The 23,290-nt window shown below is 44.8% G+C and overlaps 1 protein-coding gene across 4 annotated transcripts in view; it reads left to right on the plus strand.

Annotated features, from left to right (window-relative positions):
- Nucleotides 1-23,290, plus strand: part of ABLIM3 (actin binding LIM protein family member 3) — a 110,044-nt gene that overhangs the window by 32,369 nt on the left and 54,385 nt on the right. For all 4 annotated transcript variants that reach the window (XR_013445549.1, XM_036080610.2, XM_078066722.1 and 1 more), the window contains exons 3-5: nt 5,824-5,961; nt 16,291-16,474; nt 18,288-18,400. Coding sequence is in view for 3 of the 4 variants with exons in the window: in XM_036080610.2 (XP_035936503.1) it covers nt 5,824-5,961; nt 16,291-16,474; nt 18,288-18,400 (435 nt within the window). In the remaining variant the exon portion in view is untranslated. The remainder of the gene's footprint in view (nt 1-5,823; nt 5,962-16,290; nt 16,475-18,287; nt 18,401-23,290) is intronic.

Raw genomic sequence — 23,290 nt, forward strand, 5'->3', positions numbered from 1 at the left:
TTAAGTGATTTAATACTCACAGATGACATGGGGCGCCTGGGTGGCTCAGTCGGTTGGGCGGCTGCCTTCGGCTCAGGTCATGATCCCAGGGTCCTGGGATCAAGCCCCGCATCGGGCTCCCTGCTCCGCAGGAAGCCTGCTTCTCCCTCTCCCACTCCACTTGCTTGTGTTCCCTCTCTCGCTGTGTCTCTCTCTGTCAAATAAATAAAAAAATCTTTAAAAAAAAAAAAAAAAACTCACAGATGACTTGCGTTGTTCCCACTCTAGAGATGAGCAAACTGAGACAGGTGTCGTCATGCATTTAACTTGTTCAAGGTCACACAACCGGCAGGCAGCAGAGCTAGAATCCAGACTCAGCCCTCCTGACTCCAGCATCCACACCCTGAACCCCCGCGCCTGGCGCCTCTCAGTGCAGGGATCCCATGTCACTGTCGTCTTGCCCCAGGAGACAGAATCAGGGCTGCAGACCCCGGTTCAACTCCAAAACCAAACTCACGTCATGTTGTAAACGACCAGAGACTCTTCTGTCCAGACCCCACCCTAACCTGGCAGGCAGACGGCTTTCTACCCGTGAAATGCCTGGATCCACAGTCGGCTCTCCTGCTCGGTACTTAGGAAATACCTGTGAACACACTCCGGGTACTTTGGGCCCTAATGGAGCCGTGAGTTGCCGATCCGCGACAGTGGCAGCACCCGGCCGCTTCCCAGGGCCCCGGGCGGTTGCAAGCTCGCTTTGGAACTGGTTGATTCTCCCTGCTTGATATTTCACTGTTCGACCAGAAGCACCACTGTTTTTATTACACTTCCAGCCATTTTTCACAGCTGTTGTGCTGTCTCCAAGTCAGCTTTGTCACTCTTTTAATTATACCCCAGGATAGCATAGGTGCTTCTACTTTCTAAAGACGATTTTAAAGATGACTCGATTAGAATGGAGGGACGTCTTTTTCTCCAAGGTCAGGCCACCCTCAGGGGAGGAAGGACCAATCGTGCAGGCACCACATCGGTAAGGAGAACGTAACTTAGGTCGTGTTATCTGTGAGGGAGGAAGCATGCTAATATCTGCTTTTAAAAGAGACTGATCTGGGGCGCCTGGGTGGCTCAGTCGTTAAGCGTCTGCCTTCGGCTCAGGTCATGGTCCCAGGGTCCTGGGATCGAGCCCCACATCGGGCTCCCTGCTCTGCGGGAAGCCTGCTTCTCCCTCTCCCACTCCCCCTGCTTGTGTTCCCTCTCTCACTGTGTCTCTCTCTGTCAAATAAATAAAATCTTTAAAAAAAAAATAAATAAATAAAAGAGACTGATCTGATGGCAGCCCGGCCCTGTCGACGAGAAACTCCTGAGACGGGGGCGGTAGCCAGCCGGAGGGAGGGAGAAAAGCCGGGTGCAGGAATTGGGTGCTGAGCTTATTTCTTGCTCTTTGACTCGCGTGCTCCTTTCAGCTTACCAGGAGGCCAGCCACCCTCCCCTTCCGATTTGCTGTTGTGCTCCAACACTTTTAAGTGATCTCTGTCGCCTTTGGGAAGAGCTTTACTTGCAAATTTCGTCGTGGAATTAAGTTGTGTTTTCCCATAGAACTAAAGGTCTGCTGTGCGTCTATTTCAGACCCTTCATTTTTTCATCTCAAAGGCATTGGCCAGCTGATTTTCTGTCTTAAAAAAGTAGACTGACAGCCATTGCCAATTGACTTCTTTGCTTCTATTCTTGGAAAAATTAAGATTGTCCAGTCTCGCAGTAACTGAAAAATTGTGATTTTTTTAAAAATTAGTATTTATTTCATTGCTCGGAATCTTTTGTTTCTAGATCAAATTCAGGATGGGTGAATGTGTGTGTAATTGGTTCTGATTGCAAACTGCTTTTGAGTACAACTTTAAAACTCTTCAAGGATGAGAAGGAATAATTTAAGTCTGAGGTGGTACACCCGAATTAATTTGTACATGTTATTTTTATATAAATAGGATTCAACCAGACTTCATTTCTTGTTCCCTAGTCTCAGTGCCTGGTGTTCCGTTTGTGGATCTATAAAGTTGTAATGTCCAATAATGGTACCACTAGCCACATGTGGCTATTTAAATGTAAATTTATATTAATTAAAATGAGATAAAATTAAGAATTCAGTACTTCAGTCACACTAGCCATATTTCAAGCGCCCAACAGTCACATATGGCAGTAATTATGATATTGGACAGTGTAAATATTGAACATTTCTATACTCAGAAATCTATTGGACAGCACTCCTTACAGACTAGGAACTGTCAGTGTCTCTCCTAGGTGCCCTTTACTGGCCAAATAACATTAAACAGAAGCCAGAGATTCCCTACACGCATTTTAGAAACATATCACATGATCCAGGTCTCTAAACTTGGTAACTTCATGGGTTATTTCACAACTCAGCAAAGCTAATGTCCTTTGAGGCCCATGGCTACTCTAAAATGTTGCTGTCAGGGACAAGCTGTTCAAAATTCAAGTACAAGTCAATTTGAAATTTAAGGGACATTTGTACATAAGGCAAATGTTATGACTCATGTGGCTGGTTTCTAGTACTTTCTGAGATAAAAACTCGTGGAAATAATAGCCAGCAGAAAATCAACAATAAAATTTCAATGTTCTGCGGGGGAGGGGAGTGGCTAGAGATTGGTGGGAAGAAATGGCACCTTCTCTACACACCTAGACACACAGAGTATGGTTTGATTATGTCGTTGATTTAATTACCCAAGGATACAAAATCTTGTTGGAAACGAGGTGGCTTTCAGGGCAAGAGCAGTTATGGCATATCTCAGCCTAGCGTCCCTTGACCCCTAGAGCTCCTGTTGGCACTATCTAGATAAGGAAAGGTCTTCACGCGTCTATAAGCTCAAATCTTGCTACACTGCTGCCCTTTTGTAATCATAGTTTATATCCGCAATCTGGAAGAACTCACACAACAATGGCTGCATTTCTATTTCTGGGATTATTTACAAATATCAGACATTTATGGGTTTCCAGCCACAGTTAGCAGGACCAAAGCAGCACCCTCATCCTGAGGGAAGCAGCAGAGTTAGGGCTGGGGGGCCCATCACTAGCTCTGCCCCCAGAAAACCCATTTTCCTAATCTGTCCCCTCACTCAGATTTTACACCTTTTTATCTGAGTGGTTCAAAGGCTGAGTCTTGACTGAAGACCATGATCACAAATCAATTTCCCCCAGAAAATCAAATCAGGGAAAAATCGAATTGATCTTGGAAATTGGTTCTTGAGCAATAAGGCAGGTTAAATTAGAAGAGGTAAATGAGAATTCGTGCAGTGATTCTGGAGGGACTTTTGGATACTTTTGAGACTCCTCATCACTGTTGGTGATGATTATCCTGTTAGTTCTTACTTGATTTTCAGACTCCCAGCTTTGTTTCCCTCAACAATTGTGGATCACTACACTGCCCAGATAAACGGGATCTACATTTTTCTCACAAATTGGTGGGAGAGGGGAGAGTGAAATATTTTCCAGGGTTGGTGAGCACGAATCAGAGAAAGAAGAAGAGGAGACAGGATGAATGGTTATGGACATTCTGGGAGTGGGGAAGGATTGCTCTGAGCTGTGGGGCGGGTGTGATGATCATGGTACCAGTGAACATTTATGAAGAACTTCATGCACTTTTCGAAATGCTTTGCATGTATTAACCCATTTAGTAATTAATTAATGATTTTGTTAACTAGCTAACTCACTTAAATTTTGTCTTAAATTTAAGACAGGAGAAAAGTTGAATAAGGGGCATGGACTCCTCAAGACAAAGATTGTGAGAAGGATATTATCTCCCACCTCAGATAGCAGAGTTGTCAGATTCAACATTTTCAGGGCTCAGTAACCAACTTTTTGCCTTACAGGGCACTGGTGATTCAGAAGACCTGTAAGTGGAAGATAATTGAAAGTCCATGGGCACCTGGGTGGCCTAGTTGGTTAAGCATCTGCCTGCGGCTCAGGTCATGATCTCAGGGTCCTGGGATCAAGTTCCGTGTTGAGCTCCCTGCTCTGCAGGGAGTCTGCTTCTCCCTCTCCTTCTCTCAATCTCTCTCTCTCTCTCTCTCTCTCTCTCAAATAAAATCTAAAAAAAAAAAAAGTCCTGTTTTTCTGTTACTTGTCTTTAAAAGGAGGAAGGCAGCTGAGATCAATTATGGAGGCCATCTTTAAGAATCTGAAGAGAGCTGTAGGATAATATACATAACACCAAATTTTATATTTAATTAGAAATACTAGATCCCAGGTGTATCCATCAGGATATGCTGCAGTAACAAGGCCATAACAACAAAAATTCCTCCTTGCTCGCCATAGATGTTCGTCCTGGGTTAGCCTTGGAGCTGCGCTCCAGGACTCAGTCAGGGATCCAAGCTGATGCATCCTGCACACCATCTGGGGTATCACTGGTTGCTGGGTTATGGAAAAGGCAATATGGCAGATCACAAACTGGCTCCAGTTGAAAGTGACACACACAATTTCCATTCACATTTCATTGCCAAGCAAGACACCATGTGCCATCTTTCATTGTGCCTAGAATAAAAGATTCAACTTTCAGTGAACAGCCATTAACAACTACCACACTAGGTCAAGAAGCCCTGAATCGAGTATTATCTAAGTTACTTTGCAGCTCAAAGTTCATGTGAGTCCAGATTAATTTATAATATGCTTATTCAAAATCTAGGCAGTAAGCCTGCATGTCTAAATAGTAGACATCAAATTCCCCTCCAATCAGGTGGTCATCTTTATAGCCAGGACAAGAGTGAGCCTTCTCCTAATAGGGTATGAGCAAAAGATTTTGGACTGTTGCTTCAACTTTGAAAATTGAGGAATTGAGGAGTTCTCTCCTGACCCCCCTAGGGGCTTCCTACAAGAGAGAAGATTTGGTTCCTCATTAGCAAAGTTATCTCAGTAGCTTATACATAATGAGATTGGACCAGACAGCTGTCAATATCCCTCCCAACCCTGATTTTTTTTTAATTCTAAGCAGGTGCCTACTATTATTAAATACCAGATAACCAGATTTTAGAGTGGTCAAGCAAAGTATATCTCAGGGACAGGAGATCTGGAAAAGTAGCCATGAGAGAGGCTGGGCAAGAGGATAATAGACTCATAAGCTAGTAGAGCTCTACAGTATCATCAAATGCCCAACCTCTACTGATTTCAGCTCCTTCTTAATCTCTACCAGATCTTTTTTCTTAATTATATACTTTTGACATTTTCTCAGTGCTATGGAAAGTGCCACTCAAAGGCAGCTTTAAGATGAGTCCCCGCACCAACCTCCTTCCAACTAGAGTGCCTCCCCTTTGTGCCTCTTTTGTACAAAGCCTGTGCTACCACTGACCACCCTCATTTCATAGATGTCAAAACTAGAGGCCCACAGAGGGGATGTCACTTGCTTTGCTCCAAGGCCAGTTGGAGGCAGGATCAATCACCCATTTCTTTGAGACCCGTGTCAACTGCAAAAACCAAATTCTCTTTGAGAAATTTGGGACCTGGTTTGATCCAGAAATCACCCAAGAAATGGTATTTCTGGATCATTTACTTTGAAATACTCTACTTCTTCTTTTACTTTTCTTCTTCCGTGAATTTGGCCTCTATTATGGCAAAGAAAAGTTACGCTCACTCGTAAGTCTCTGCCTGCTTCAGGAGATTTATGGACTCACATCCTGTGATGGTGCCTTAGCTTGGCACATGCAGCCTGGTGATGTATTGAAGGTACTTGGCTAATTACCTGCACGCTTTCTGCTTTTTCTCCCAGTTAGGATTATGATAATGTCTTCTAACAGAGTTCCTAAAGAGGAAAGGCCTTCTGGATAGTGATCTCTTTGTTTCTTTCTGCAGTTCCTTATCAGCAGAATCCTTACAATCCCCGAGGCAGCTCCAATGTCATCCAGTGCTACCGGTGTGGAGACACCTGCAAAGGGGAAGTGGTCCGTGTCCACAATAACCACTTCCACATCAGATGCTTCACCTGTCAAGGTAGGAGGCCCAGACTCCCAATGCCCCTGTCAGATTGCAGGCCCTGGTTTCACCCATAGGACATGCCACAGGGGCACGCAGAAAAAATACAGGCCGATACCTCTACAGGCCTAAAGAAACTTTCCTTGAGCCTTTATGAGAACTCTCCCTTAGACAGTGTGGAGTGAAGAGGAAGGAAAGAGTTGGGACGTGGGGGAGGGAGGGAAGCTGGTGACCTCAGAGTGGTAGTGCTGACCCAGGAGGAAAAAGGCAATCCTGCAAGCTTAACCTACACAGCTGGAGAGACTCCTGTCTTGTGCCTATAAATCAATTTGAGAGTGAATGAATGAGCAAGCTGTCCTGGCTAAAATTCAGTGTGGCTCTGAGATGAGCACCTATTCTATGACCGTGTGGCAATCCTCAAAGGTGAGGTTTAACAAGGTACATTATGACTTCACTAAGGTCTGTAATTTGGAAGCAGGTGGATGTTGGGTTACCTCTGGACTCTTAAATTACAAGTTCCTAAAGAAGCAGGATAACTAGCAGCACGAATAAAGAAGGACTCTGCTGAAAGAGCCCGGGGAGCCCTCTGGCCCTGATAGATGCCTTTCCAGCCTCTACTTCTTGAGGCTTTCTGTTCCACAAGGCAGCCATTCTGAGGTTGGATGGCCCCGTGGGTTTAGAAGATGTTTGACCCCAAACCAGTAACTTCCACCTGTTGGTTCTAGATTTGTTCTCATGAAGTTTGTTGAATACTGCATGTGTGCTGTTCCCTGTGGCTGCCGTTCACCTACTTGTAGTCAGGTCTCCCCACGCCTGATTACACTGCAGGTCCTTACTTTGAGCCTCATCTGAAATGATTCCAACTTGTATCATCTTGGAGTCTTCCTTGATCCATTCTGGTTTGTCACTATCATTCTAAAAGCATAGTGCCCAGAACAGACCATGGTTCTCAAGGTCTGCCAAATACAGTGGGGGCACCCTTTCCGTTAATATGATTGATGTTGGATTGACCTCCTGAGGAGCCACTCCACGGAATTGACGTATATTGAATTTAAGGTCAATTGAAACCTCAGATCTTTTCATTTTAGTAATTGCTTCCAACCTCAGTCTCACGTGTCTGAGATTGACTTACACTGCTATTGAGAAAAATTCTGGATTTCTTCCTCAGGATCTCACTAGACACTGCACTGAGCAAATCAATTACATATTCACATTTCCTAATGTTTTTAATGGAAGCACATATGGAATATATTTTAATTGATGTGATTTAAATTCTGTATTGAGACTTGGCAAACCCCTTTAGTGTAAGCTGACCTGCGAAAGGGTCTTGGTGAGTGACCATTTTTACATCACTAGAAGCTGGGGCAGGAAAAAGGGTAAAAACAACAAAATTGTTCTAAGGAGGTTTGAGCTAGGATTGTGCAATTGTATTCTTAAGAAAGTATGTTAGTTACCCTTTGCTGAGACCAAAATTTAATAGTTTAAATTTTATTTATTTATTTATTTATTTATTTATTAGAGAGTGAGCGGGAGAGAAACAGCATGAGAGGGGAGAGGGTCAGAGGGAGAAGCAGGCTCCCCGCTGAGCCGGGAGCCCGATGTGGGACTCGATCCCAGGACCCTGGGATCATGACCTGAGCTGAAGGCAGTTGCTTAACCAACTGAGCCACCCAGGCGCCCCCAAAATTTAATAGTTTAAATAATTTTTTGTTTAGCTCATGATCCTCTGGGTTGGCAGGGCAGTTCTCCCAGGCTGAGCTGGCTCTCCTTGTCTGCACTCGCCTCATCACAATGATATTGGTGGGTCACCTGGCAGTGGTTGGCAGGCTGTTGGGCTGAGTGCCTGCATATGGCTTCTCATCCTCCAGCAGCCTGGCTTGGATTCATTTGCATGATGGTCTCAGAGTTCCAAGTACAGCAAGAGAGCAAGCTTCAGAAAGCAAGACCTTTTTAAGCCTCAGCTTATGTCATACTTGCCAATGTCCCATTTGCCAAAACGAGTCAAGTGGCCGACCCAGGTTCACGATCATGGAGAAATAAACTTTGCCTTTGGTGGGAGGATTTGCAGATTTCAAGGGTGTGAATGCAGAGAAAGGAAGAATATGGCCATTTTGACAATCAACCACAGGGAGGTTGTAGAATATCTTTTCATGGAGATTTTAAGGGAAAAAAATAGATTTACTTTTCTGACTGTTTTCAATGTCAACTTGCTTAGAAGTGAAGCAAATGAGAGAATTTTTGTTTCCAGCAGTAACCAGTTATAGTTACCCTAAATAGCCTCATTTGAAAAAGTTAAAATCTCTATGAATTTTTCGTATAGTTCTTTTACCATGCACTACTGCACTGACATGAAAGAATCTGCAGAGGTGAAAAACAAAAATAAAAGCAGAAATCCTCATGTGACTGCCAATGCCAGATTTAATCCTAATGGTTTATGCTAAACCTTGGCAACCTTGTGCTTTTGCCTTGATGGCTGTATAGATCATGGAGACATAGGAAGTAGAGGCTAGAGCCCGGTCTAAGTAGGAATCTAATAGGAGACCTCTGAGTAAAGCTGAAATTTTCCCCTACGAAAATCTTACTTTCAATGTATGGATGGATGAGAAATAAACTGGAGAAGGAGACAGCAATGAAACTTGTCTGTACTAACTTTGGCACTGGGTAGAGGAGAATAAAACTTGTATCAAAACGTCTACCTATAATCCACCCTTAACATGGATTCATGTTCTATATTCATGCTATGAATTGGCATAAATTTTAAAAAAACGAAACAGAATTTAAAAGAAAGTCATCCCACACTTGGCAAATGGCAGAAACAAGTGATATTCCTCTTTGGAGGAACTCAGCTTTATTCCAGACCTCAAAGAACTCCCACGGGTAACATTATCAGCAAAATGAGTAACTTACAGTCAAAAACACACAAATCATAATGGAGGGAGAGCCACAGAAACAATGAAGAGAGAATCAGAACCTCAAAGACTTCATAAATTTGTATTTTTTTAAAAGATTTTATTTATTTATTTGACAGAGAGAGAGAGCGGCAGGCAGAGGGAGAGTGAGAAGCAGGCTCCCCACTGAGCAGGGAGCCCGGCGTGGGGCTCGATCCCAGGACCCTGGGATCATGACCTGAGCCGAAGGCAGATGCTTAACCGACTGAGCTGCTCAGGCGCCCCATAAATTGGTATTTTTTGACATTATATGATGACTACATAGAATACATTTAAATAGGTAAGAAGAGCCATTTAAAAAGAGCAAGAAACAACACATTATAACAAATAGCACAGCAGATTTGAAAAAGAAACAAAACTTTAGAAATAAAAATATATAATGTTTGAAATTTAAAAGTCAGTGTATGGATTATATAGCAGATTAGATGTTGCTGAAGAGAGAATTAATGAACTATAGGATTTAGCCAAGAAAAAGGTATATACATATAGTCCAGAAATATAAGAAGGTGGTAAAAATAAAAGATAAGTTTATACATGAAGAAAATAGTGGAAAGGTTTGACATATATTCAATCAGAGTTCTAGAGATGTGTAATAGAATACATGAGTGGGAGGACAATATTTGGAGACATGACAGTTATGCAATGTTCTAGAACTGTTCAAAGACACAAATCCTTGGATCCAGAAACCTAATAAATCCCAGTAGAAAAATATAAAAGAAATCCACCTGTATACATCATCAGAATGAAACTGAAGATCACCAAAGACAAATGACAATTTTAAAAACAGCCAGAGAGAAGAAATAGATCATCTGCCTACAAATGGTAAGTAGACTGAGAGCTGACATGTTAGTAGCAACAAGGAAGCCAGAGACCAGTGGAATAATTCCTGTATGTACTGAAAGAGATAACTGTAAAGTTAGGATTATGTATTCAGCAAAAGTATTTTTCTAGAACAAAGGCAAACCTATAGCTAACATCATACTTAATGGTGAAAGACTGCCTGCCTGCCTATAAAGGCAAAAGTAACAAAAGGATGTTTGCTCTTACTACTTCCATTCAACACTGTACCGCAGGTTCCTATTGGGTCAGTTATGTAAGAAAATGAAATAAAAGACATCCAGATTGAGAAAGTAAAAGTAAGGTTATTTGTATATGCACATGACATGATCTTATATATAGCAAATCCTAAGGAATGCACTAAAAAACTCTTAGAAATAACAAGTTAATCCGAGTTTCAGGATAAAAGATCAATATACCAAAATCAATTGAATTTCTATACACTTACAATGAACAATCTGAAAATAATATTAAGAAATGATTCCATTTACAATAACATCAAAAATAAAATACATAGGAATAAATTTAACAAAAGTGTAAAATTTATACTCTGAAAATTATAAAATATTAAAGAAGATCTAAATAAATGAAAAGAAATCTCATTTCATGGATCAGAAATCTTAGTATTGTTAAGATGGCAGTATTCTTCAGACTGATCTACAGATTTGAGGCTATCTTACTCAGCTCAGGCTTCCACAATAAAATACTGTAGATTGAGTGGCTTAAACAACAGAAATTTATTTTGTCACAGTTCCAGAGGCCAAGATTAAGGTGCCAACATGGTAGGGTTCTGGTCAGAGCTCCCTTCTTGGCTTGCAGATAGCCATCTTCTTACTGTGTTCTCACATGTCCAGGAGAGAGAGAGGGAGAGAGAGAGAGAGATGGCAAACTGGCTGGTGTCTCTTCTAAAAAGGGCGCTAATCTCATAATGAGGGTCCCACCCTTATAACCCTCATCTAAACCTAAGTATCTCCTCAAGGCTCCATACCCAAATACCATCACACTGAGGGTTAGGGTGTCAAAATACAAATTTGGGGCAGGACACTATTCCATTCATAGCAAATGCAATCCCCATAAAAATCCCATCTGGTTTCCTTGAAGAAATTGATAAGCTGATTGTGAGATTAATATGGAATTGCAGGGGATATAGAATAGCCAAAGCAATCCTGAAAAAGAACAAAGCTGGAGGACTCAAACTTCCCACTTTCAAAACTTACTACAAAGCTACAATAGATAAGACAATGTGGTACTGGCACATGGATAGACATATAGATCAATAGAGTTGAGAGAGCAGAAATAAACCCTTAGGTTTATGGTCAGGTGATTGTCAACAAACCTACCAAGACAATTCTACAGGGAAGAAGAGTCTTCAACAAATGGTGCTAGGAAAACTGGACATATATATGCAAAAAAACAAAAAAAAAAGTGAAGTTGGACTCCTTCCTCACACCATACACAAAAATTAGGTCAAAATAAGTCAAAAACCTACATGTAAGAGCTAAAACTATAAAACTCTCAGGAGAAAATGTAAGAGTAAGTCTTTGTGACCTTGAGTTAGGCAAAGACTTCTTGGCTATGACACCAGAAGCACAAACAACAGAAGAAAAATAGATGAATTAGGTGTCATCAAAATTAAATACTTCTCTGTGCTTCAAAATATACCATCAAGAATGTAAAAAGTCAACCCACTGAATGGGAGAGGAAATTTGCAAAACATACATCTGGTAAAGAACTTGTATCTAAACTATATAAAGGATTCTTTTCTTACTAAGAAAAAGACAATCCCATTTCAAAATGGGCAAAGGATCTGAATAGAGGTTTCTCCAAAGAAGTTCTATAAATGTCCAGTAAACACATGGAAAAAAATGCTCAAAATCATTAGCCATCTAAGAATGAACATCAAACCACAAGGAGGCACATGTCACGCCATGAGATCGGCCATATTCAAAAAGACAGAGAATACAAACGTTGGCAAGAATGTGGAGAAACTGGAACCCTCCTCCATTGCTGGTGGGAATGCAAAGTGCGTAACTGCTGTGGAAAGCAGTCTTGCAGTTCCTCTAGGAGTTCAATGTAGAGTTACCATATGACTTAACAATTTCAAAGTCATAAGATGTATGCTTAAGAGAAACAAAAACATATGTCCATGCAAAAACTTGTGCATGAATGTTCATAGTAGGATTATTCATCAAGTCAAAAATTGGAAACAATTCAAATATCCATCAACCAATGAATGGATAAATAAAATGTGGTGGAACATTTTGCAGCAATACATCCACGTGGATGAACCCTAAAAGCACAAATGGCCCATAAACATATAAGAAGATTCTCAATTTCATTAAAAATCAGGGAAGTGAAAATTTTAAAGTGAAATTTAAAATCACAGTAAGATGGGGCACCTGGGTGGCTCAGTCGGTTGAGCGTCTGACTCTTGATTTCAGCTCAGGTCATGATCTCAGGGTCGTGAGATTGAGCCCCAAGTCCGGCTCGCACTGGGCATGGAGCCTACTTGGGATTCTCTCTCTCCGCCTCCCTCTGTCCCTACCCCCCCCACACACACACACACACACTGCTCGTGCACGTGCGTGCTCCCTCTCTCTCAAAAGAGAGAGAGAGAAAGAAAGAAAAAGAAAGAAAGGAAAAAAAAGGAAAGAAAAGTGTGTTTTTAAAAAATTAAATAAAATCACAATAAGATGACATTTTATAGCCACCATGTTGACTACATATATTATCAGCTTTCAATGATGATATGGACCAGTGGAAACTGCTGGTAGGAATGCAAATGGGAAAAACTCTGGAAAACGGCGAAGCTTCACCTCACAGATACAAGAATGTTCAAAGCGGCATTTCCATAAAACAAAACAAAACAAAAAAAAACCGCAAGCAGTTCAAATGTCCTTCAACAGTGGAGTAGATCGATTGTGATACAGACCTTGGGATACAGCACAGTTACTGAAAAATGGAGTTACATCGACATGGACAAATCTCAAAACATGATCCTAAAAGTATGAAGCAAGCACAGGAGAATAAATGCAGTAGGGTTCCATCAATATAAAGTTCAAAAAGGGCAAAACTAAACTATGCGTAATTTGTGGATACATCAAAGGTGGTCAAAGTAGAAAGAAAAGCAAGAGAATGACAAACACACAATTAGGGACAACATGGGGAGGGGATGCTTTCAGGATATGCAAACAGGCTTCCGAGGCACCAAGAATGTTCTGTTTCATAAACTTGGGAGCGGGTACCTGGGAATGCATTTTATTCTTCTTCTTTAAATGGTGTTTGTATATTTACTACATTTTCTGTATGTATAATATAGTTCACAGTTAAACTTTTAAATGTTAAATAGATCACCCTCAGGAGCCCTTCTAACACTTTGGTTTTGAAATTCCATAAAACTCCGTCTCATTTGAAAGGTTGAAAATCAACAGAATCCTATGACAGACTTGTGGACTCTCGGGTCTGGGTGTGTTCTCAGTTACCACATAGCCCCTTCACTTCACAAATGAGGCAGCTGAGCTCGAGAGAGGTGGGGTAACTTTTTTAAAGCCACGCAGCACCTGAGTGGTAGAATAGAAGCATGGACCACGGTCCAGCGACCCCCAACACAGTCCGTTTTCCCCTGAAACACGCGGTGACTGTGGGCAAGGTCCCTTTCTGGGCATTATACTAACAGTGAACGTTCATTCTGGATTTTCTCAAAGCAGTTCTAACTTCTCATATCCTGTCCCACTGTCAAACCAAATGATCTGCTTTTTTTTTTAAATTAATAGATTTTATTTTCTTGATTCACAGAATAACGCCTGTCCTGGGTGTTGTGTTAAATTCCACATCAATTCCATACTGTAGACCCTCTCCAGGGCCTTTCCTGTTATTTGGATGTCAGGCTCTGCTCAGCCTCAAATACATCTGTCCTGCTGTCCAACTTGCCTTCTATCCCCGTGTTCCCCACTGTATTTCCAGGAACCCCCTGAGATTCTTATCAACCTTTACATCCTTTCTACCAAAAACTTCCTCCTTCAACTCCTTGGGGGAAATGGAGGAACTGATTGTTCCAAGTTTTCTTATGACCTCCTGGGTTTGTCCACTGGGCGAGGTGGCTCTGGGGGTGGAGCTGGCCGGGGAAACAAAGGAGAGAAAAGAAGGAAAAAAACAGGAGCTATTTCCAATGAGGTCGTAGGCCATGACCTCACTAATTCCACAGCCATGAAGTCAATCGATCTGCCACCTGCGCACCGCAGAACGCCCTGTACTCTGGCCTGGCCTGCTCTTGAGGCGTTGTTTGATGTGATGAATTTTCACAGAGCCTGGTAGAAGATGAACCCTCTGCCATCAGCCACCACCACCACCTCCACTAATAGGCCCCTGCCTCTCTGCAGGCAGGGGTGGTCTCCAGGGCCCTCCAGCCCCACCTCGCACTGAGTTTAAAATGTTTAGGCACCTGGTAAGCCCCGAAGGAAGCTCTGCTTCTCCTAGACTCACGGCATATCAGTGTCAGAAGAAAAGTTCAAGTCACTTTTTAATCCACCTTCTTCATTTTACATACATGTGAACAGAGACCAAGTTCATTGTCACCCAGAGAGTTAATGGCAGTGACAAACTCAGAGCCCAGGTGGTCCAATTCCCAGACTATACATCTCCCACTGTGCTGCACGGTCCCCCTAATGCTGTGACCTCTGGGGCTCCCCTCCTCCTCACTCATCCCGGCCCCATAAGCCTGCCTCTGGCCTGCAAAGTGAACACACACTTGCGAAATTCTTCTGCCATGCGCCTAGAAGTCCATCCTCTCTTTAACCTGGCTGCTTTTGCATTACCATTTTCCCTATGAACAGGGGGTAGTATTTACTGGGGTGGCATCACCCAATCCAGACCAGGTCCCCACAATGACAGGCTTGGAATTCCTTATTGGTTTCCACACCATTGAGCTTGCTTCAGAAAGCTGATCTGTGCTAACCAAGTCCTCAAGAAACCAATGTATAAAATCAGAGTGCCCTTTTATTAATGGAAATAAGAGCTGTCATTCTCCATTGTACTAGTTCGCATTGCCCTGACCAGCTGCTTCCCAAAGGTCTAGGTAGTAAGTCAAACTATCAGTCACTTAGTGAATGCAGTCTCAGAACAAGGGGGCTGGTCATAGGGTTGGAATGGGCTCCCCCATGGCCTTCCTTTGATTGCTGGCCAGCCCCTTCTTGGCTGACCACCCCTGCTTTAGCCAGACCAATACACTCAGCAGTTCTGGTGGCCCTGAGAGCCATTCGATCTCTTGGAAGAAACTTTGCCTCTTTCTGCCCCTCCCATTAGGTGTTGATTTCATAACTTAACCCTCAGAGGGAAATCTCATTTGCCACATTTCCAAGTCCTTTGGAGGTAGGGAGTCCCACATGATTCAGTCGTTCAAGCACCTATAATTACATCCACCTACTCCTCTATTATCGGTTCTACACATCTTCATATTGTCCGCCAGGATATCCCATAAGACCTTATGACATCTTGTTGCCTGTCTATGCAAAAGCTATCAATGCAATTGGTCATTTTTGCAACTGGGTGATGGGACATCATTATAACCTTCTCTCTTTTTTTGTTTATGTCAGAGAGTTTCAAAATATTTTTTTTAAGTTTTTGAAAAACTAGGAGAAAAACCATCCGTGGCTTCTCAGTATCCCACAAAGCTGGACTCAGGCCCTCCTCCAACTGGTCTGTCAATATTTTCCTGTATTACTGCCTTCCACTCCCTAAAAACACTATCCCTACCCCAGTCCCACCTCCACACAAATACCACTTGCAACTTCCTGCTTGTGTGTTTTAGCTCATTTTCTGCCTTCAGAGTGCAACTTAAGTGCCCCGTCCTCCAAGAAGCCTACCATGATCCCTCCCCCACTGACATTGCTCCCTTTTCCTCCCCACTCACAGCACTTGCTGCCCGAACCAGCCCATGGCCTATCGCCCATGATGTATGTTCTATAAGGTCGTCTTTTGGCATATATTGTTACCTCTTCACAGTTCAGGGATCGTGTTTTATCATTCTTGCCTGGGAACAGACCGACTCTCTATGTCTATGGTGAGAGCAGATTATAAACTTCAAATCATCCATCCTACTACCATCCTAAATTGTCTTCACCTAGCACAGAATCATGCACAGAGAAAGTGCCCAGGGAAATTTTAACTGAATGGTCTTATCCAATTCATAATACCACCAGTATGGCCTTGTGTGAGCCACGCAGTCCTAAACTTTCATCCATGTGTTGAGAAGATGGTACAACACCAGTGGTCCCGTCAGGATCAGCTGGGGAGTGCGCTAAAACGCAAATACCTGGGCCCTGGCCCCCAGGGAGTGTGATTCAGGCCCAGGCGTCTGCATCTTAAGGAGCCCAAAGGTGACTCCAATGCAAGTGGTCTTCAGGACACACTTTAAGGAGCACTAGCCCCACGAGGTCCAATGTGCCACCATTTTCGGGCCACTCGTGACCAAGTCAGACGTCAGCCTTGTCCCCCGTAAGAACCTCGTGCTTGCCCACCTTCCCTGGACTCAGCCTGCCCTTGATTCTCTCCTTGTTCCCCGCAGTGTGTGGCTGCGGCCTGGCCCAGTCGGGCTTCTTCTTCAAGAACCAGGAGTACATCTGCACGCAGGACTACCAGCAGCTCTACGGCACCCGCTGCGACAGCTGCAGGGACTTCATCACCGGCGAGGTCATCTCTGCCCTGGGCCGCACCTACCACCCCAAGTGCTTCGTGTGCAGCTTATGCAGGTGGGCAGGGGGCCAGCGGAGGCCGGGCCCCTCTGCCTGAGCCCTCTGGCGGTGTGGGGGCTCACAGGGCTGTACACTGAACACTTGCATTTCTAGGCTCTCGTGGGTGGAATGATCTGACAGGCCAGTGCTTTTCAAACCTTTTAGCAGCTGAACCCTGTCTGTCAAATATGATCTCATGTAAAACACTAGTTTGTCTGGCGATCAAGACGGAGTGAGGACCTGAGCCGCCACCCTCAGCCTCCCATTTCCCATCGGAAGTTCTCAGAGGAACTACTGAGTTCCCTGAACCCATTTTGGAAACCAGGCATCTGGACCAGCTCCCACCCCCTCGGCCTCATGTAGTGTAGAGATACCCGTTTGTAGCCTTTCTCCATGACCCTGGCAAGTGATCCCGTCTCTGTAAGCCTCAGCTTCTTCATCAGTAAAATGGACATCAAAACCATCCCAACGTTGTTGGGTTTTCGTGAAGATAAATGAGATGGTGTTTGCAAAGACCATAGCTCAGTGACTAGGACATAATTGTGTCTGCTTTTGCTATTCTTGTCATTATCATATGATAACCATCTAGCCTCTCAGGCAATCTGGTAGGCAATGGAAAGCTCACCCTTCCCTCTCCCTCATGCCCTGCGTCCCGGTTCCTTATTAATTTAGCAGACGTACATGAAGGGTCCACTGTATGCCAAGCACCACATTAAGGAGATGAAAAAAATAAAGGAGACATCAGCCTTGCCCACAAATACATTAAAATTTAATGGACTGCCCTGATTAAGTCATACATAGACATGGTTTGGACTAAATGTATGCCTTTTTTAATTAGGAAAGGAATTTATAGATTAATTATTCTCCCCATAAAATAACTACCTGTTAGTTACCAGTTAGGGTTCCTGCTGAGACTAATGACACAGTGTACAAGAAAATAAAACCACCGAGTAGAATTCATTGATTCATCCGTCTCTTAAAACCTGGGCCCTGGGTCGCACAATCCCAGACCCACAGTAGGGTCCATATGGTTTAAAGTGAAGTTTCTGTCAAGCCCCATACAGACGCAGTGCCTTCCCAAGGTCATGCCGTGTCCTTCACCACAAGTCAGTGCCTGGGCCTCGATGAGAACACAGCTCCCCCGGCTCAAGCCAGCACCCCCTGCCGTGTCCCACGTTGCTAATACAAGGGCAGCGGAGCCACTGGAAGCCTATGTCGGGCACTCAGAGTCTGTATAACAGGCTGTCCCCGACTTCATGCACGAGAGCAGTTGAACAATGGGCTCAACAGTGCCAGGGATTCGATGTACAGTTTATCTTTGTTTAGGGAGGCAGGACATGGACCAGTTTGAGACCTCGGAACTCGGAAACTCAAACTGCACAAACACAGAGGAGAGGAAGAGGTTATTTGTGGATTTCTAAGTGTCCTGGAGAGTGAAAGGAAGACATTTTGGTGAATTTAGGAGTTGAATGAGTTCTTCCAGATATATGGGGATAGGTGAGGTTGGGATGGAAAAAGTCTTTCCAGAAAGAAGGGGCAACTCTAGGAGGAATTATTAACCAATTCATTTACAGATGAGAAATGTAAGCTTCACTAAGTGTCATGGTGTGCCCGGGGTTAAAATCATATAAATGGCCCAAGTGGGGCTCCAGTTCCAGTCGCGGCCCCCAACTGAGTGGTTTGGTCAGCCTGGCACCGTGAACAGCACTTGAATTTACCTGGCATAATAGAAGGCAGGCTGTGTGTATGAGCTTTGAACACATCTGCTGTCAGCTCACCAACAGACATGGTGAAGAAGAGGTGTTGCATTTCTCTTTCATCTCCCTTGTAGGAAGCCTTTCCCCATTGGAGACAAGGTGACCTTCAGCGGGAAGGAATGTGTGTGTCAGACATGCTCCCAGTCCATGACCAGCAGTAAGCCCATCAAGATCCGCGGACCAAGCCGTGAGTCCTCGCCGTGGGCACCTCCCTGTCTGCGGGCCATGTATCCTAGGGCTCCCTGTCCCAGCTCCGTCATCCGCTCCTGCAGGCCCGGAGGGAAGTGGGGGAGGTTTCCACCCTGGAGGACTCCTGAAGCCTGACCCAGTTGGCATTCAGCCCAGACTCACAAGCTTCCTTAAGCAGAAATGCAGGGAAAGCGGGCTGCTGATTATAAACCATGACAGCCTGTTTGGCCACTTGGGTGGGGCTCTTCGGGGATGAGCTAGGCTCCCTTATCTTATCTCGCCTTGGGATCCATGTTCCCCAGGGCACCCTAACAGGGCTGATGAAGCCACCAGTGGTTCTCAATTTGTACAAATTCCACTAAAAAGTATACATAGACTCATCTTAAGAAGGAGAAATATGGAAGCAAACCACAAGGGATGTGCTAGTGTCTCTTAGAAAGTGTCCCAGGAACACTGCATCAGCTTCACTGCAGAACTGTAAACATGCAGATTTTTAGGCCCGCTTTGGACTTTTTTTTTTAATGTTTTTTAATCTTTTTTTTTTAAGATTTCATTTATTTACTTGACAGAGAGAGAGCAAGCGAGAGAGAGAGAGCAGGAATGGGGAGCAGGGAGGGGCAGAGGGAGAAGCAGAGAAGCAGACTCCCTGCTGAGCAGGGAGCCCGACACGGGGCTCGATCCCAGGAGCCTGAGATCATGACCTGAGCCGAAGGCAGACACTTAACCCACTGAGCCACCCAGGGACCCCTCCCCCCTTTGGACTTCTAAGAAAGGAACCTAGAAATCTGCATTCTTAATAAGTTTCCTGGGTGATGCATTTGCGGCTCCTAAGACTGAGAACCACCATTTAGAGATGAGGGGAACATCTACCTCACCAGAGTAAATGTTATGTTTCATCACCGAACTATAGATCTGGGGGGAAACTGAGGATCAAGAGTGTACCTTGGAACAGTCATTCGAATTCATGGAACATCCATTCCCCTCAAATGTGTCTAGTGGTAAGATGTCTAAATCACTGTTCCCAGATGCCCTTGTCAGGCTGCTGACGGCAGGTCAACACACATACATGGCCCTGGCCCCAGGGGCCTGCCGTAAGCCACGCTAGGCTCCCGTGTTCTTTCACGTTACATGACACTCCCACTGGCCTCCACAGGAGAATCAATGAAAACCCATTAGCCGCCTGCACTGCATCACTGTGCGGGCGCGGGCACCGACAGTCTGCATGCCTGGGCCGCATCCTGCCAAGGGGATAAGCACAGAACACCCCGAGTCAGCAGGGCTTGGCCCCGAGGGGCTCCATCAGAGCCCGCCAGGCGTGAGCTGGGGAGCTGGGGAGAAAGACGATGGGAAGGCTTCCTCCCTAGCCCTTCCTTCCTCTCGATCTAATCAGATCTGCTCACGGAATGTGCAGAGAACTTCCTTCAGCGTCCTTGGTGACATTCAAGAACAGTTTGCTGGTCTGAGCAGGTTTCCATCTTGAGGTGGCTGAGTGAACACACTGTTATCTTTCATGATTCCTTGAAAGCATCGTGCAGAATGACAGCAGGGCTGGAGTACTGGGATGCAGGACCACGGCCCTGTGACTGACGCTGCAGACGCGCCCAGAGACCAGCAGGACCACGTGTGAGGCAGTAGAGAGAGGCTGGCTGGAGCCAGGAGCATGCCAACCCTCTGTGTAAAACACGGCAGACACAGAGCCTTGCTGGGGCTCCGTTTACCCAGCTCTATGGAAAGCAAATATATTAGTATCCAGGAGCCAGACTAGCATACGCCATAGTGTGTAAAATACTCTCTAAATATAACGCGAGGATGCTGCAGACTCAGAGATTTAATCTGGAAAGCACACCAAAGAGAGAATATGATTCCTGAATCTGTTATTTCTCTTGGCTTGTACTGCGTTACTACATGCATCAGGGACCTCGGGGATGTGGGAGAGTTCCTTGGCCGAGTGTGGGAATCCTGCGTGTGAGCGTGTCCTTGAGGAGAAGTACTAAATGTCTCCACCATCATTCTGCAAGTCCAAAGGCAGAGGAAGGTGAAGAGTGAATAATGAGAAGCAATTGAGCACATAAGCAGTCTCCAGGGGGAGTACCCAGGATCATGGCTCATCTTGTTACTCACAAGGTAAAGACAGCGAGCTGTGGATCTACACCTTTTCTCCCCAACGGTGGTCACTGTCCATGCTGCAGATAACTAGAGGGGGTGTTGGAAGTTCTGCTGAGTTCCCAAAGGATAGAGGGAACCAAAACCAGATTCAAAAGAGGGCTAAGATGAAGAATGTATCATGGAAAAGGAAAAAGAGGAGGAAAAACCTGATGTATTTTTGATCTACAGGGCTGTGACATTTCATCCCTGGAGGGTGAATAAGGACATTCTGGAACAGCAGGAGCAGTTATCTGCTCAAAAGAGATTAAGAAGAATACTCAGGAACTATCAAGAGAAAAGAATTGTGTTACCTTTTACAAGAATAAGAAGTGTTTCCTCACATTTTCACTGAGAGGAATCAGCAGCAGTAGCAACATCAGCATCACTGACATAACTGTCACGACCGTCACTACCGCCACCGCCACCACCACCATTACCATCACAACTGTCACCACCACCACCACCATCACTATCACAACTGTCACCGCCATCACTACCGACACCACCACCACCACCATTACCATCACAACTGTCACCGCCACCACCACCATCACTATCACAACTGTCACCGCCATCACTACCGACACCACCACCACCACCATTACCATCACAACTGTCATCATCACCACCACCATCACCATCACAACTGTCACAACCATCACTACCAACACCACCACCACCACCATCACTATCACAACTGTCACCATCACCACCACCATTACCATCACACTGTCACGACCATCACAACTGTCACCACCACCACCACCATTACCATCACACTGTCATGACCATCACAACTGTCACCACCACCACCACCATTACCATCACAACTGTCACAACCATCACTACCGACACCACCACCACCACCATCACTATCACAACTGTCACCACCACCACCACCATTACCATCACACTGTCACGACCATCACAACTGTCACCACCACCACCACCATTACCATCACAACTGTCACCACCACCACCACCACCATCACCAGCAGCACCACCAATACCGTCACCACACCACCACCATCACCATCACAACTGTCACTACCAAGTAATTGTTTTATAGATGAGAAAAACTGAGACCCAAAGAGTATAAATGACTTGCCCAGAGTCCCACAGATAGTAAGTAATGAAACTGGAATGTGGGCCCAGGCAGTCTGGCCCTGGAGCCTATTCTACCTTCACACCCTATGCCAGAGACATGACTTGCTAACTGGGCAGGGGCCCGTCTTCCTGGGTTAGTTATCTAAAGCAAGGAAGGGAGCCTGCTGTGACTCACAAAACCCACTCATTTTCGTTGATCTAAATGGAATGCATGACACAGTCAAGAAAAACTAAAAATGGCTGCCTGGAGTCTCTAGAGACCTCAGTAAACTGAGGGATTTGGGGGAACAGGTGGTGACATCGTACTTTCTGCCAGCTGAAGGTTGTAATTCTGGAATAGAGAGGAACATATGAGGAGCGGACAGCTGGCTGCACAGCAACCAGCACAGGGCAGGGTGTAGCTTTCCTACCGTGCCTGTTTGTTGTACTAGACTCACGGGCTCCTGGGTGGATGCCTGAAGCTCCACCAGAGGTCAAGGCCGAAAGGAGGAAGAAGAGGGAGAAAAGGGTCCTGATCAATCTGAGGCCAGTACAATGGAGGACCCGCAGTATGCCATGAAAAGAAAAACCACGTGGAGGAGGCATCCCAGAATCCTCATCCGCAGGCCTTCCCAGCAACAGGAATATTCTTCTAGCCTCAGATCAGAGGTGGGACAGTGCACAGAATATGGGCTAAAAACACAAGAACGTGAAATAAGAATGACAGCGACCATTTGTTGAGCTCGTGTGTTGAGTCCTTACAGGCCTGATGATAGTACATCTTCACACCAGTGTTGTAAGGAAGATATTCAGATGAGGAAGCAGGGGCTTAGCGGTCACACAACTAGTAAGCGAGGGAGCTGGGATTCTGCCCTCAGCCAGCCTCTCACCCTTCACTCTGTCCTCCCAGCCCAGCCTCTAACCATGACATTGTACTGCCTCCTGAATTTTAACCCAAGGTGCCAAGTCCATCCCAGACGCATCACTGCAACTTAAGCAGATGGAACTCATTACTAGAATGTGACCACAAAAGGATGCAGCTCTTCAAATGAGATGTATTGGAGAGGTAGGGAATTGTGTTGTTGGCCCTATATACCTAGCTCCACGGGGTCGACAAGTGAAGTTGATCAGTGGATGACCCCACATCAAGCAAGGAAAAGTGACGTGTAAGAAAGGAGGGAGAAGAGAGAAACTGTAGTTGTCTTTAAATATTTGAAGGAAATGTCAGGAGGCAAAAGAGGTAGGTTATTCTTATTGCATAAAATAAGGGGCATCACAAGGAGTCAGGTCTCCGCACCATATAAAGAAGGCAGTCATGGAGCGCCTGGATGGCTCTGTCAGTTAAGCGTCTGACTCTTAATTTCAGCTCAGGCCATGATCTCAGGGTCGTGAGATCAAATCCCACACCCATCATGGAGCTTGCTTGGGATTCTCTCTCCTTCTCCCTCTACCCCTCCCCGCCCCACTCACACACGCTCTCTCCCTCTCCAAGAAAAAAAAAAAAAAGGCAGTCATGACAAGTGTTGGTGAGGATGTGGATTGGTGCAGCCCCTGTGGGAAACAGTATGAAGGTTCCCCAAAAAATTAAAAGCAGAAATACCATATAATCCATCAATTCCACTGTTGGGTATTTTCCCAAAGAAAACAAAAACACTAA

This window comes from Halichoerus grypus, chromosome 2 (genome assembly GCF_964656455.1).
Source record: "Halichoerus grypus chromosome 2, mHalGry1.hap1.1, whole genome shotgun sequence".
Classification (NCBI taxonomy): domain Eukaryota; kingdom Metazoa; phylum Chordata; class Mammalia; order Carnivora; family Phocidae; genus Halichoerus; species Halichoerus grypus.